The sequence below is a fragment of the Rhinichthys klamathensis genome, unplaced genomic scaffold, assembly GCF_029890125.1.
Source record: "Rhinichthys klamathensis goyatoka isolate OS25496 unplaced genomic scaffold, OSU_Roscu_1.1 h1tg000318l_1, whole genome shotgun sequence".
Taxonomy (NCBI): Eukaryota; Metazoa; Chordata; class Actinopteri; order Cypriniformes; family Leuciscidae; genus Rhinichthys; species Rhinichthys klamathensis.
In genome coordinates, this window is record NW_026606834.1 from 889,354 (window position 1) to 903,681 (window position 14,328).

At 39.4% G+C, this 14,328-nt stretch overlaps 1 protein-coding gene across 1 annotated transcript; it reads right to left on the reverse strand.

Annotated features, from left to right (window-relative positions):
• Positions 1–792: 792 nt before the first annotated feature.
• LOC130105375 (ranBP2-like and GRIP domain-containing protein 4) lies at positions 793–11,731 on the reverse strand. Its single transcript, XM_056271360.1, has 5 exons — positions 11,112–11,731; positions 4,798–4,893; positions 3,612–3,845; positions 2,817–2,994; positions 793–1,769 (listed from the first exon to the last, which is right to left on the reverse strand). Exons 1-5 carry the CDS (start codon positions 11,673–11,675, stop codon positions 1,054–1,056), a joined length of 1,788 nt encoding a protein of 595 aa, XP_056127335.1. The 5' UTR covers positions 11,676–11,731; the 3' UTR covers positions 793–1,053.
• Between the last annotated feature and the right edge of the window lie 2,597 nt (positions 11,732–14,328).

The window sequence follows — 14,328 nt, forward strand, 5'->3', positions numbered from 1 at the left end:
AGCCAGGCCTGTCAATCAATTTTAAAAATACGCGACACTGTCAGAAAAGCATGACATTGCGAAAAAGGTGAGGGAAAACGAATGGTGGTTCTAATCATCGTATGGTCCGGTAAATAAGATTATGCCAAATGTTATAGGACGTAATTGGTTATGATGTGTGATTGACATTTTAGCACTTCAGCGCGCTTACACTTGCGCGTCTATGTTAAGTGCATTTTTGAGAAACGCAGGGCTGCAGGCTGTGCACAATGTAAATGCCGTTTACGTTCGGGAATCGGGTCCAGTCGGGTTCTAAAGGAAATGGCGTCAGATCGGGTCGGACTCGGGTCTAATTTTATCAGGTCAGGTTTTTCTTTAAAAAAAAATTATTTATGCACGTCGGGTTCGGGTAAGTAGTGATTCGGGTCGGGTACAGTTTTTAGGACCTAAGAAGACCTCTACGCGCGTGAGAGATCACTTCCGGCGCTTGCGCAGACCGACGCGCCCGCGCCCTCAGAGTACTTGGACGTGGCTGTGTTTACAAGAGGTAAAAACAATATAAATACTGTTCGTTTTCTCACACAAACCGCTCGTTTCGTGTCTTAGGCCAGTGGTTTTCAAACCTGTCCTGGAGGACCCCCAACACTGCACGTTTTCTTTGTCTCCCGAATCAAAAACAACTGATTCAACTCATCAGCTCATTAACCCATGTGATAATGAGCTGATGAGTTGAATCAGGTGTGTTTGATTAGGGAGACAAAGAAAACGTGCAGTGTTGGGGGTCCTCCAGGACAGGTTTGAAAACCACTGTCTTAGGCCATCAATGTGTACTTACATTTACGAGTCATTAAATCATGTTTAATTTGGACTTCTCTGTGCATGCTCTTTGAGGTGGTGACCATAGACCTGCATTATATGACTGACAGACAAGAACGGTTTGACCTAAAAATATCAAAATTGAAACTACTGTGGAAACAAAGACACCTACATCTTGGATGCCCTTGAGGTGAGCTAAAACATACCAAAAATTAATTTCAAAGTGAACTATCCCTTTAATTCAGCAAATATGCAGGATTACAGACGCTCACCTGTTTCTGATACACTGGATGCAGTGGCCACGGCTTCCTCAAAGACTTCCCTGAAGGCATCGGCCGACTCCTGCAGTTTAAACCGCACCGCTAACGTCTGACCCACGCCTCCTCCATCAGCAAAGTCCACGGCATTCCACGTCCACGCTTTCCCGCTCGCTTTCATCGGTTTGAGCTTCATATTTGGAGCAATCCAGTGGTTTGCACATAATTTCAGAACCCGCTCTCTCCTCATCACGAGTCTTGCACTTCTGGGTTTATTATTTTGAAGTATTTTAAGTTCGCCGACGCCTCTTTCCTTCCACTCGATTAATTCTTTGTCGAAGCGGTACAGTTTGGCTCTGTGACTGAAAACGACTTGCTCATTTTCCTCTCCAGTCGAGATCTCAATAAGATCAGGTAATGGTACAGCTGGCTCATATGTTTGGCTCGTATATGGCTCATATGTTTCTTCTGAGGATTTAGAGGGAACATCCTGAAAACTGAAGTTAAATGCTGGCTCCCCAAAACGGAAGATAACCTTCTGGTCAAACTGAACAGAACCACACAAGCCGCTGCCAGTTGAAAGCGGATTACCATCAGAACTGGAACTAGATGTGCCTTCGTTTGTCACCCGGCTGATATCACAATACCGCCGCTCATCTTTTTTACCAAACGCTGGAGTTGAAGACAGTTTTACAGTTCCTCCAACAGGAGGCAAGACTACGGAGGAAAGCAAATGATGTGTTTACTACATACATAGAATCTTTAAATGTAGGATTTTTCATTTTGTACACTTAAATTTGTTAAAGTCCCCCTGTAGTCAATCATTTTATCCCTTAAAACTAATCTTTGAGCACCAAAATGACATATTTAAATGTTTTTTCCTTGAAAAAAAAAGTTCTTTACGTCTTAAAATAGCTTGAATGTAACTCTACACCCTTGCCTCATTTAAAATACGCGTTTGTGTTGTTGTTTATGTTGCTACAAATTAAGACATAACTGTCACTATAAGTTTCTCAGAATAAAATAGAGGTCAAATACTGAATTTTGGAAAAGCTTGATTAGATCTTTTTAATGATGAAGCCTATAGTTTGTCAAGGAAATAACATTAAAGTTCCCCCGTTTAATGGTGTTTATATGTGTATGTGGTGTGTTTAATATGCTTTAAGACAAACCATGTGTAAGTTCATAAGTCGACAGCATTGCTGAGTATTTTCTGCTTAAAACTGCAGTGAACCAAAGACAGTCTCAAAAACACGGTTTGAAATCGCTGGTGTTTCTGACGTCACAAACGACCTTGTAACCAATCAGATCAACGTGTGATCGTCAACCAGTGGATCTCTGAGCTGAGTGAGTGGAGGCGGGGCTCATTTGCATATTCATAGCACCACGAATACTAAATGAGGCAAGGGTGTCGAGTTACATTCAAGATATTTTAAGGCATGAAGAATTTTTTTGTAATTTTGGTGATCAAAGATGAGTTTTAAGGGATAAAATGATTGACTATAGGGGGACTTTAACTGTCACTGTCCCACACAAACTATATATCAGGAAAGACTCGAGTTTCCATATTTGGTAACTGTTTTTAAATAGACGTGAAATAGCAAAAATTGCTTATCTTTTTTTGTTGAATTGAAGTAATGTAAAATCATATGTTGTCGTGACTCATTGATCATATCGCATTTTTTACAGTGTTACAGACATATGGATAGAACTCGAAAATGGAGAATCTATCAGTTTTCTTTATATTTAATGAAGTCTTCCAACCTTTTGCAGACTTGATCTTGATCTCGATCTCTGTCGTTTTGGTGACATTCATCAAACGCTCTTGCATTTTAGAAACCAGGATCCTCACGTTGTGATAAAAAGCATCTGGATGTTCAGAAATGCTGGAAAGATCTTCAAATTCTTCAGACGAGGATTCTTCACAGTCAGACGGGTAATTCTACAGATACATAACAAATAATGCAGAAAGAAGAAAATACAAAAATATACATTAATTCTTTCGAAACTTTGTCAATAGCCTAAATTTAAAAAAAATATATATCGAAAAGTAAGTATAATCTAGTGGTTTCCTCATCAAACATTGAGAAAGTGTTGTTGTTTAATAAACTTAGTGTTTTATTAAAGTGAAAATCCAGCTTTTAATGTTGTTTATATGTCTATGTGGTGTTTTTAATATGCTTTAAGACACACCATGTGTAAAATCATAAGTCGACAGCATTGCTGAGTATTTCCTCCTTAAAACAAAAGACAGCCTCAAAAACACGGTTTGAAATCGCTGGTGTTTCTGACGTCACAAACGACCTTGTAACCAATCAGATCAACGTGTGATCGTCAACCAGTGGATCTCTGAGCTGAGTGAGTGAGTGGAGGCGGGGCTCATTTGCATATTCATAGAACAGCGCATACTAAATGAGGCGAGGGTGTCGAGTTACATTCAAGATATTTTAAGGCATGAAAGAAAAATTTTTAAATATGTAGTTTTGGTGATCAAAGATGAGTTTTAAGGGATACAATTATTGACAGACTCTTGATTAGAATGTGATCATCTTCACAAACCTGCAGGAAATGAATGTGATCTTCAGAGGTCATAAGCTGATCAAGCTCAGACACCTTCCTCTTCATGCCAGCGATCTTCTGTTGGACTTTCTCCTGAAGTCCTTCAATGTGACTGAGTTCAGCTCTCTGTTGTTCTGCGATCAGCTCCTTCACACGACAGCATGTTTTCTGAACGCTGGACACCACCTCGCTGAAGACTCGCTCACTTTCTGTGACTGCCGTCTGCGCTGAACGCTGTTCCAGGAAAAACAATCACAAACTAAATATATCTTACATATACTGGAATCACAATGATCACAACTTGTAATAATTGCTTTAACAAGCTCCTTATGTCTGCCTGAATTAATACTTGATGTTAGCTAACTGCATAATTTGTATTTTCTTAGAACTTTACATTTCTGAAATAACGTTCCGGCAAGGTTCTCTCAAAGTTATGAACAAACGTTCTTCCAGTAACATTAATAGAATATTCATATAAACGTATCTCTTTAATAATGTTCTAAAATAGTTAGCATGAAAACATTATACATCGTTGATGGAATATTTTAGTTGGATGTTCGTTCGTCTAATGTTTTTTAAATGGTACTACTGGATTAGAGAACATTCAAAAGTAACATTCTATGGATTGTGTAAAAAAAAAAAAAAAACTATTTTTTTTTAATTGAATGTTTCCTTAACGTTCCCATAACCCAAGCAAAAACATTTTTAAAACATTTAAAAAATGTAATGTTTAGATTCTTTAGAAAACATTCAGAAATAACATTTTCATAACTTAATGGGAAAGTTAACAAAATCAAACAAAAATACGCTGGGTATTTGCTTATGGGTTTCAGAAGACGTCTCAATTTCTCAAACTGTGCTCAGATTTGCCAACATCTCTCGTTAAACATCTCTCATCAAAAACTCTGCAAAGAGCTGATGTGAGCCGCTTTCCACTTTAATATCCATAATTATATACTCTTACTCAGATGTACTTCTCCTAAGGAATTTAAGGAGAAACATATGAGGCAAAGTGGATCCATGAATCATAATAGAGAACTCAATACTGTATATCTCTAGAGCAATGAAAGAGCAGTCTCTGTGCAACATTTTCTTCTGGGGCTGGAAGACACACTGATAACGTGAGATCTGTGATCAATACTCAAAACTGAGTGATCAATACTCAATACAGATGATCAATACTCACTCGGATCGTCTCGTCCGCCTGCGTTAGCTCTTTAAAATCCTTCTCTCTGTCTTGGATGTTCTGCAGAAACTGCACACGTGTTTCCATTAACTTCCTCTGGCGAAAGAAAATAGTTTGTTTTTAACTGCAGATAAAACCTGTAAATGTGCATTACGTTAACTTTTAGATACCAGGATTAAGATTGGTAACACTTTACAATAAGGTTGCATAAGTTAACAACTTTAGCTAACTAACTAAGAATGAACAATACTTCTACTTAATGTTAATTTCAACATAATACATTATTAAAATCAAAAGTTGAATTTGTTAGTAAAAGTCCCCCTGTGGTGAAAATGCAGTTTTTAATGTTGTTTATGTGTCTATGTGGTGTTTTTAATACGCTTTAAGACAAACCATGTGTAAATGCATAAGTCGACAGCATTGCTGAGTATTTTCTGCTTAAAACTGCAGTGAACCAAAGACAGTCTCAAAAACACGGTTTGAAATCGCTGGTGTTTCTGACGTCACAAACGACCTTGTAACCAATCAGGGGTGCGTTTCCCGAAAGCATCGTTAGCCAACTATGGTCGCAAGTTCCGTCGTTACCAATAGAGTTCAATGGGATTTGCGACCAACTTGCGACCATAGTTGGCCAACGATGCTTTCGGGAAACGCACCCCAGATCAACCTGTGATCGTCAATGAGTGGAGTGAGTCAAGTCAAGTCAAGTCACATTTATTTATATAGCGCTTTTCACAATACAGATTGCATCAAAGCAGCTTCACAGTGATAACATGAAAGTAGTACAACACAGTTCAATAATATTGTTGAATATTAAATATCCCCAACTAAGCAAGCCAAAAGCAAGGCGACAGTGGCAAGGAACCAAAACTCCATCAGATTGGATGGAGAAAAAAACCTTGGGAGAACCCAGGCTAGTCAGGGGCCAGTTCTCCTCTGGCTAACAATCATAGGGTTTTAAAGAAGCTTTACAGTAAGTCCATATCAGAGAGTACCTGGAAAAAATACATTTAGTTAATCATGTAATATTTAGGGGATAACATATCGCCGGCGTTGAGTCGTCTCTTCGCAGGCGTTGAGTCGTCTCTTCACAGGCGTTGGTCTTCTCATCACAGGCGTTGAGGCATCCGAAATCCCCGTGAGAGGCAGGATACCAAACTGGAGCCTACGAACGCCATTTTTCTCGGGACAAGCGTCCCGAGATAACAGCAGAAAGGCAGATGGGAAATAATTAGCATAGCTGATGTTCATAATGATTTCCATTACACGGGAGTAGGTGTTAGAAAACCATAATCTCACAACTCTCCGTAACCCAAACTCTCCGCAACCATACGGACCGACCCGTTTGTCTATAAGGCTGTCGAGCCCCACTGGTGCGTTAAGCAGTTTCAGTGGCAAACGGTTCCGTATGGCATAGCAGAGGACTAAAAGGTAAGCATTATGTGAATGCTTGACTAAAGAGACACGTCTTTAGTCTAGTTTTAAACTGTGTCAGCGAGTCAGAGCATCGGACCGTATCGGGAAGGCTATTCCAGAGTTTTGGAGCTAAATGCGAGAATGCCCTCCCTCCTTTCGTGGACTTCGATATCCTAGGAATGACCAGAAGCCTTGAATTTAGTGATCTTAGAGAACGCGGTGGATTGTAGGGCGAAAGAAGGTCCGTTAAGTACATAGGAGCTAAACCATTAAGGGCTTTATAGGTCAGTAGTAGTACTTTGTAATTGATACGGAACTTAATAGGTAACCAGTGCAGAGATGATAAAATCGGTGTTATATGATCATATTTTCTTGATCTAGTAAGAACTCTAGCGGCTGCATTTTGCACTAACTGTAGCTTGTTTATTGAGGATGCAGGACAACCAGCTAATAAAGCATTACAGTGATCTAGTCTCGAGGTCATGAATGCATGAACTAACTTTTCTGCATCAGAAACAGATAGCATGTTACGTAATTTAGCAATGTTTCTAAGGTGGAAAAAGGCTGTTCTTGTAACAGATGAAATATGATTTTCGAAAGACAAGTTGCGGTCTAGTATAACACCCAGGTCTTTTACTGTAGTGGAAAAAGTAACAGGGCATCCTTCTATATTAAAGTCGTATTGTAAGAGGTTTTGTGTGTAGTTTTTTGGACCAATAAGTAATACCTCCGTTTTATCTGAATTTAATAGCAGGAAATTACGCGTCATCCATCATTTTATATCTTTGAGACATTCTGTCAATTTAGATGAGGTAATGTTTTCATCTGGTCGTGATGAAATATATAATTGAGTGTCGTCAGCATAACAGTGGAAATTAATTCCATGTTTTCTTATAATATTACCAAGTGGCAGCATATATATTGAGAATAGCAGAGGGCCTAGCACCGATCCTTGCGGTACTCCGTAGTCTACTGACGTTAACTTTGATTTTCCCCCGTGTAAAGAGACAAAATGATAACGGTCAGATAAGTACGATCTAAACCAGCTTAATGCCTGTCCCTGAACACCAGTGTAGTTTTGTAGTCGATCCAAGAGTATTTTATGATCTATAGTGTCGAACGCGGCGCTAAGATCAAGTAGGACTAGTATTGAGATACAGCCTTGGTCAGAAGCTAAGAGTAGATCATTTGTAATTTTAACTAGCGCAGTTTCTGTACTATGATGCGGTCTGAATCCTGACTGGAATTTTTCATAGATATCATTTTCTTGCAAAAAAGAGCACAGTTGAGCGGATACAACTTTTTCTAGTATTTTGGACATAAATGGAAGATTTGAAATGGGTCTGTAATTTGCTAGGTTATTTGGATCTAGTTGCGGTTTCTTAATGAGAGGTTTTATTACTGCCAACTTGAATATTCTTGGAACATGACCTAAGAATAAAGACGAGTTAATAATATTAAGAAGAGGCTCTTCCACTACAGGTAACACTTCTTTCAGTAGTTTAGTGGGTATTGGATCTAATGAGCATGTTGTTGGTTTAGATGCAATAATAAGTTTATTTAGCTCTTCCTGTCCTATCGTTGCAAAGCGGTGTAGTTGTTCTTGAGGGACGATAATTGAGGCTGAATCATAAGAGACCATAGAGGATTGTACATTTATAATTGTGTTTCGAATGCTTTCTATTTTCTCATTGAAATAATTCATAAAATCATTACTACTAAACTGTAACGGTATATTTTGCTCTGGTGATGTCTGTTTATTTGTTAGTCTAGCCACGGTGTTAAATAAGAACCTTGGATTATTTTGGTTATTTTCTATTAGTTTGCGGAGGTGCTCAGCCCTGGCTGTTTTTAGAGCCTTTTTATAACGTGACATACTGTCTTTCCACGCGATTCTAAAGACCTCTAAATTAGTTCGTTTCCATTTACGCTCTAGGTTACGAGTTTCTCTCTTGATATCATGCGTAACACTGTTGTACCATGGTGCTTTAGTTTTCTCTTTAACCTTTTTTAATCTAATTGGTGCAACAATATCTAATGTACTAGTGAAAATGGTGCTCAAACTGCTAGTCATTTCCTCTAGTTCATCTGTTAGTTTGGGTTCACTGAGCAGCTGAGATAGATCAGGTAAGCTATTTGAGAATCTATCTATAGTGGTTGGAAGGATTGTTCTGCCTGGTCTATAACGTGGCGCAACATGACATATTTCAGCAGTACGTATTATGCACGTTACCATGTAATGATCAGTGACATCATCACTTTGCGGTATAATATCTATATCAGTTGGATTGATTCCATATGATATAATTAAATCTAGTGTATGATTTAGACGATGAGTGGGACCACGGACGTTTTGCTTGACCCCAAAGGAGTTTAATAAATCTGTAAACGCAGCCCCTAAGGCATCATTTTTGTTGTCTACGTGTATGTTAAAATCTCCAACAATTATTGCTTTATCGACATTGACCAATAGATCCGAGAGAAAGTCTGCAAACTCTTTTAGAAATTCAGCATATGGCCCTGGAGGTCTATATACAGTAGCCAAGGCTAGAGATAATATGGATTTCTTTCTTACATCTAAGAGCGTAACATTTAGCATAAGTACTTCAAACGAATTAAATCTGTGACCTATTTTCTGAGAAATATTAAGAATATCTTTATAGATTGTTGCAACACCGCCGCCACGACCAGTCAGACGGGGCTCATGCTTATAACAGTATCTTGGCGGAGTAGACTCATTTAGACCGAAATACTCATTTGGTTTAAGCCAGGTTTCAGTAAGGCAAAGTATATCGAAATTATTATCTGTGACCATTTCATTTACAATAACCGCTTTAGGTGTGAGCGATCTAATGTTTAGAAGACCTAGCTTTAGAAATTCTTTTTGTTCACTGATATTTAGATTTTCTGGTTTAATTACAATAAGATTTTTGCTAGATCCTGCACTAGATTTATTGTTTGGCTTCACTAAACGAGGAATAGACACAGTTTCTATATAATGTTCTTCACTACGTATATCAATTAAGTTTGGACAGCAAAGACTGTGATTTGGATTTTGACTTATTAGTCATCTGGTGCGTAACGTCTTGGAGATATTATCCGACAGAACAGCCGCTCCGGCTCTGCTGGGGTGCAGGCCATCAGCACGGTACAGCCTGGGTCGCTCCCAAAACAGATTCCAATTATTTACAAAGAGCAGTTTCTGTTCATTACACAGTGACATTAACCATTCATTTAGTGCAAATAGTCTACTGAACCTTTCTTGTCCTAGTCGGTACGTGGGAAGCGGTCCAGACACGATGATCGTTGCCTCAGGCGCTGTGTTGCGTACGGTCTCGATCAGGCTCATGTAGTCCTTCTTCAGAACCTCCGTCTGCCGCAGCCTGACGTCGCTCCCTCCCGCATGCAGCACCACAGCTCCGACGCGCTCGTCCCCGGTCAGGATTTCGGGAACCTGTGCAGCGATATCAAGAACACGAGCACCAGGAAAGCAGTGAGAGCGCACCTTACCTTTACCTGAGGTAGCACGGACATGGCGGACCATGGACGTGCCGATGATCACGGCGTCGTCGCGTTTCGACTCGCGAAGAGGGGAGAAGCGGTTCCGAGTGGAGATCTCGAAGACCGGGAGGGGCGGAGGAGTAGCTCTGGTCCTGGCTCGCGTCTTCCGCTGCGTGATCCATGGTCCATTGTGTTGTGTCGGTGCCGGAGTAAATGAAGCCCGAGATGATCGCGTCCTTCTGGACAGAGAAACACACGGAGTAGACGAACTCGGAGTTAAAGAGTTACTAACCACTAACTTGTGAGCATCGGCGCGTGCTGCTTCAAGTGCTGATCGCCGATCCAACAGCTCGGCTTGCTTTTCCAGCAGACCACGGATCTGTTTCTCCACGGATTCCAGCTCCAGATTCACCGAGAATAGCTCGAAAGTGTCCTCACCTGCACTCAGAGGTAAAGTTAGACACGCATCCGATATGTTCGCCATTATAACAAATGAGCTGTAAATTAGCAGTGATACTACAACTATCAGTACTAATTTAGGACTGCAATGTCAAATATAACTCGTGTCCTTTCAGTGAAAGGATGTAATATTAGACGGCCGAGGCCACGCGTGAAATGTTAGCGGGCTAAAGGCTAGTAGCCGAGAATCGAAAGGTTGGATATAAGTAGCGATATCAAAGCAATCTAATTGTTTTTTATAAGGAATAGTTTCGTGGATAAGTTCACATGATATAAAAATAAAAAGTGCTTGCTTATAAATGCCTGGTAAAGCAATAAAACAAGGATTAATGAAGTAATTCGCCGGAGCAACGGAGTAAGCGTCTGCCTATCAATCAATTCTGCTTAACCCAGGGGCTATCAAGTGAAGGATTCCTAGGGAAAAAAAAGAATATAATTATTTCGAAATCTTTAACCAAGCAAAGAAAATCGACGTCAGAGTGCGGAGAACATTGAATAGTGAAATGCCTCAGCTGTTGATAACTGTCTGTCTGCAAAAACGTGTTTCGCGCCGCAAAGAATATCCGTCTCTCCCACTGAGTGAGTGGAGGCGGGGATAATTTGCATATTCATAGAACAGGGTATAGTAAATAAGGTGTAGCGTTGCATTCAAGCTATTTCAAAGAATGAAGACTTTTTTTTCAAGGACAAAACATTTAAATTTGTTATTTTGATGATCAAAGATGAGTGTTAAGGGATAAAATGATTGACTACGGGACGTTACATTAGTTAATGCATGTGAACTAACATGAACAAACAACAAACTAACATTAACAACGATTAATAAATACTGTGACAAATGTATTGCTCGTAGATAGTTCATTAACTAATGTTAACAAATGAGAGTTTATTGTAAAGATTGTAAGATATTAAAAGCCACAATTCTGCAGGACCTCTACCTGTCTGTCTGCTCTTTCGTCAGATGCTGAGATGGTGTCGTGACTCTTGTGTTCATGTATTGCACACAGCAGACAGACACACTGCTGATCAGTGCGACAGAAAACATCGATGAGTTTGCCGTGCTGAGAGCAGGTTTTGCCGTGGAGATCCGTGGCTGAATCCGTCAGCTGGTGTTTACTCCACCCGTGCAGATCATTGTGTTTCTCCAGGTGAGACTCGCAGTAAGAAGCGAGACAGGTGAGGCAGGTTCTGACGGCTTTACTCGATCTCGAGGTGCAGGAGTCACAGCTCACATCTTCATCATCCTCAGCCTGCTTTCTTCTCATCTTCATCAGCTTCTCAGTAAGTTCCTTCACGTGGAGCCAGTCAATGAGAACAGGTCTGTGGTTAAACGTGTGTTTGCATTGAGGGCATCTGCACACATCCCGATCCCGATCCCACACACCTGCAATACAGTCCGTGCAGAAACTGTGTCCACAGGGAATAATCGCCGGATTTCTGAGGAGATCCAGACAAATGGAGCATCTGAGAGATTCCCGATCGAGTGAAACTTCATCTGCCATTTTGCTCCATTAAAATGAAACCATGCACGACGAACGCTTCAGTTTCGTTTGTTTGGAAACGAACAGGCAATTCCAGAAGGAGGGATCTTCTTTTTTATTACTCTGTCTTTCTTAAACGTTTATGCAACCAACCATATCTATCTCTGTTATAGTCAGAAAACTTTCATTTTGCTCATGCAGGCGAATATCCGACGAATATCGAGCGCGAAACTAACTTTTGAAGGCGTTTTGTTGTGTCACTTTCAGGAAGATTACTAGGCTATTTGTATATAGGCCGATATGAGGTAATCGGAGGTAATCGGTTTGCAGGACATTATGTGTGTGCGGTGTGTCTGATCATTAGATTTGAAAATATTTTTGCGCTCGTCAAAACAAAAGTCTGCTTAAACAAGCACACGTTATCATAAAGAGATATCACGACGTAAAGGATTGTAAACATGAGGACACAGGTCAGTATGGTCTAGATATATCGTGTGTTTCCAGTAGTTAACTCATTGTCTTGCAGCTGAACTCCTTCAGAGAACAGCAACAACTAGCCGCCGACACACTGAATTGGTCTTTGATTTAAGTCCTCCTGTAGTCAATTATTGTATTCTCTAGTCTAAAATTAATCTTTGATCACCAAAATTAGGCTACATATTAAAATGTTTTTTCCTTGTAAAATTTTTTTCATGCCTTAAAATAGCATGAATGTAACTTTTTTAAATGTAGCCTACACCCTTTCCTCATTTAGTAGGCTATAGGCGGTTCTATGAATATGCAAATTAAGTTAGCCCCACCTCCACTCACTCACACCAGGCCCACTCGAGGACGATCACATGTTGAAGTGATTGGTTACAAGGTAGTTTGTGACGTCAGAAACACCTACGTTTTTGATGCTTGCAAGGCTTGTTCGACTTGAACTGGCGCTGCACAGACCGATCGGTGAATGACATCAAAATACCGCGAGAGCGATTAGAGAGTAGACGGCTCCATGTGCTTTTCAATCGCTCTCGCGGTACTTTAATGTCATAAAACAATGGTCTGTGCAGCGCCGGTTCAAGTCGAACAAGCCTAATGTCTTTGGTTCACTGCAGTTTTAAAGGATTAGTTAAAAAGAAACCTGATAATTTACTCTCCCCCATGTCATCCAAAATGTTCATGTCTTTCTTTCTTCAGTCGAAAAGAAATGAAGGTTTTTGAGGAAAACATTCCAGGATTTCTCCATATAGTGTCTTCAATGGGGTCCAACAGGTTGAAGGTTCAGATGTGAGTTTCAGTGCAGCTTCAAAGTCTCGACACGATACCAGCCGGGGAATAAGAGTCTGATCTAGACAAACGATCGGTAATTTTCTAAATAAGTACTTTTTAACCACTAATGCCCGTCTTGTACCATCTCTGAGATGCGCCACACCTTACGTCTTCACGTTGGAAAGGTCATAGTTTGCCCCACAAAACAATAGAGACAATAGACTGAATGGATGCTGAGAAAATGACAATTAACATTAGGTACCTGATCAAAATCACCTGAGTTTTAGACTTAAATAGTGAAATATAACATGGTCTGGCATGTGGCTTTTCTGCAGTGCATTTCTAGATTAATACAATGCCAACTTTAATCAATTTTATTTTCATCAAGATATTTCAAAAAAATAAATGTCTAATAACTTTACAAACTTTGAAGCTATTTATAAATAAAAAAAAGTCTCATTATTAAAATAATTAATTCTGACTTTACAATAAACTGCCAAGTGTCTGCTTTCAAATGAGACATATGCTTTCAGGGTTCATGAACTGTATCTGATTTAGTTTATGCCATTTATTGGGATTTTTCTGCTGGCGAACAGGTTAAATTTGTAGGCTAGTGATTATACTTTAATTTTATTTTTATGTAGTTACTATTGTAGCCTATCCTTATTTGGATTTACATTGTTTATTAATCTTGAGAATCTACTGAGCTGTTTTGTATTTTTGGAATTCAATAAACAAACAACCACAATAATTCCTTCATACCAAAGTGACTGATCATAACCTAAAACAACCAAACATTTCCTCCTTATCACATGCAAATCTCAGTGTGCATTAACGGGACATACAAAGTCAATTTGAATGTTGTCTGAAAGTTCAATACAAAATTTGAAGTTTCTATATATAATAGACCTTACTTATACAGTGGAGTTAATGTGTTAATGTATTATTGCTTTACAACCCTCACTGATGATTTAATTTGTGAAATGTACAGTTATAAAACAAAGAAATCATTTGCTTTTTGCATTGCTGTCAGTAAGGCAAGTTACACTGATGATGATATACTGGTGAAATGTAAAGCTTGAACCCACTGTAAGTTACTCTGAATAAAATGAACAAATATATCAATATTAAATACTGAGCAGATTGTGCAGCAATCCCTGCCTTCTGTTATATTACAGGTCTCCACCATATCTAATTTCTCTCCATGCATGTTTGCATTTATACTGAAACCCCTCGACTACACATTACAGTGATTTCCAGTTGTCGGCACAATGATTTAGGTTTCATAGTTAAAGATAACAGTACGTTTCTGGGAGGGGAAAAGACCCGATTGCAGCAACTTCCAATTTTATTAGTGATATTTTGCATCAGATTCCCAGGAAGTGATGATTATGTTCTGGAAACACTGCTTTATTTGCACATG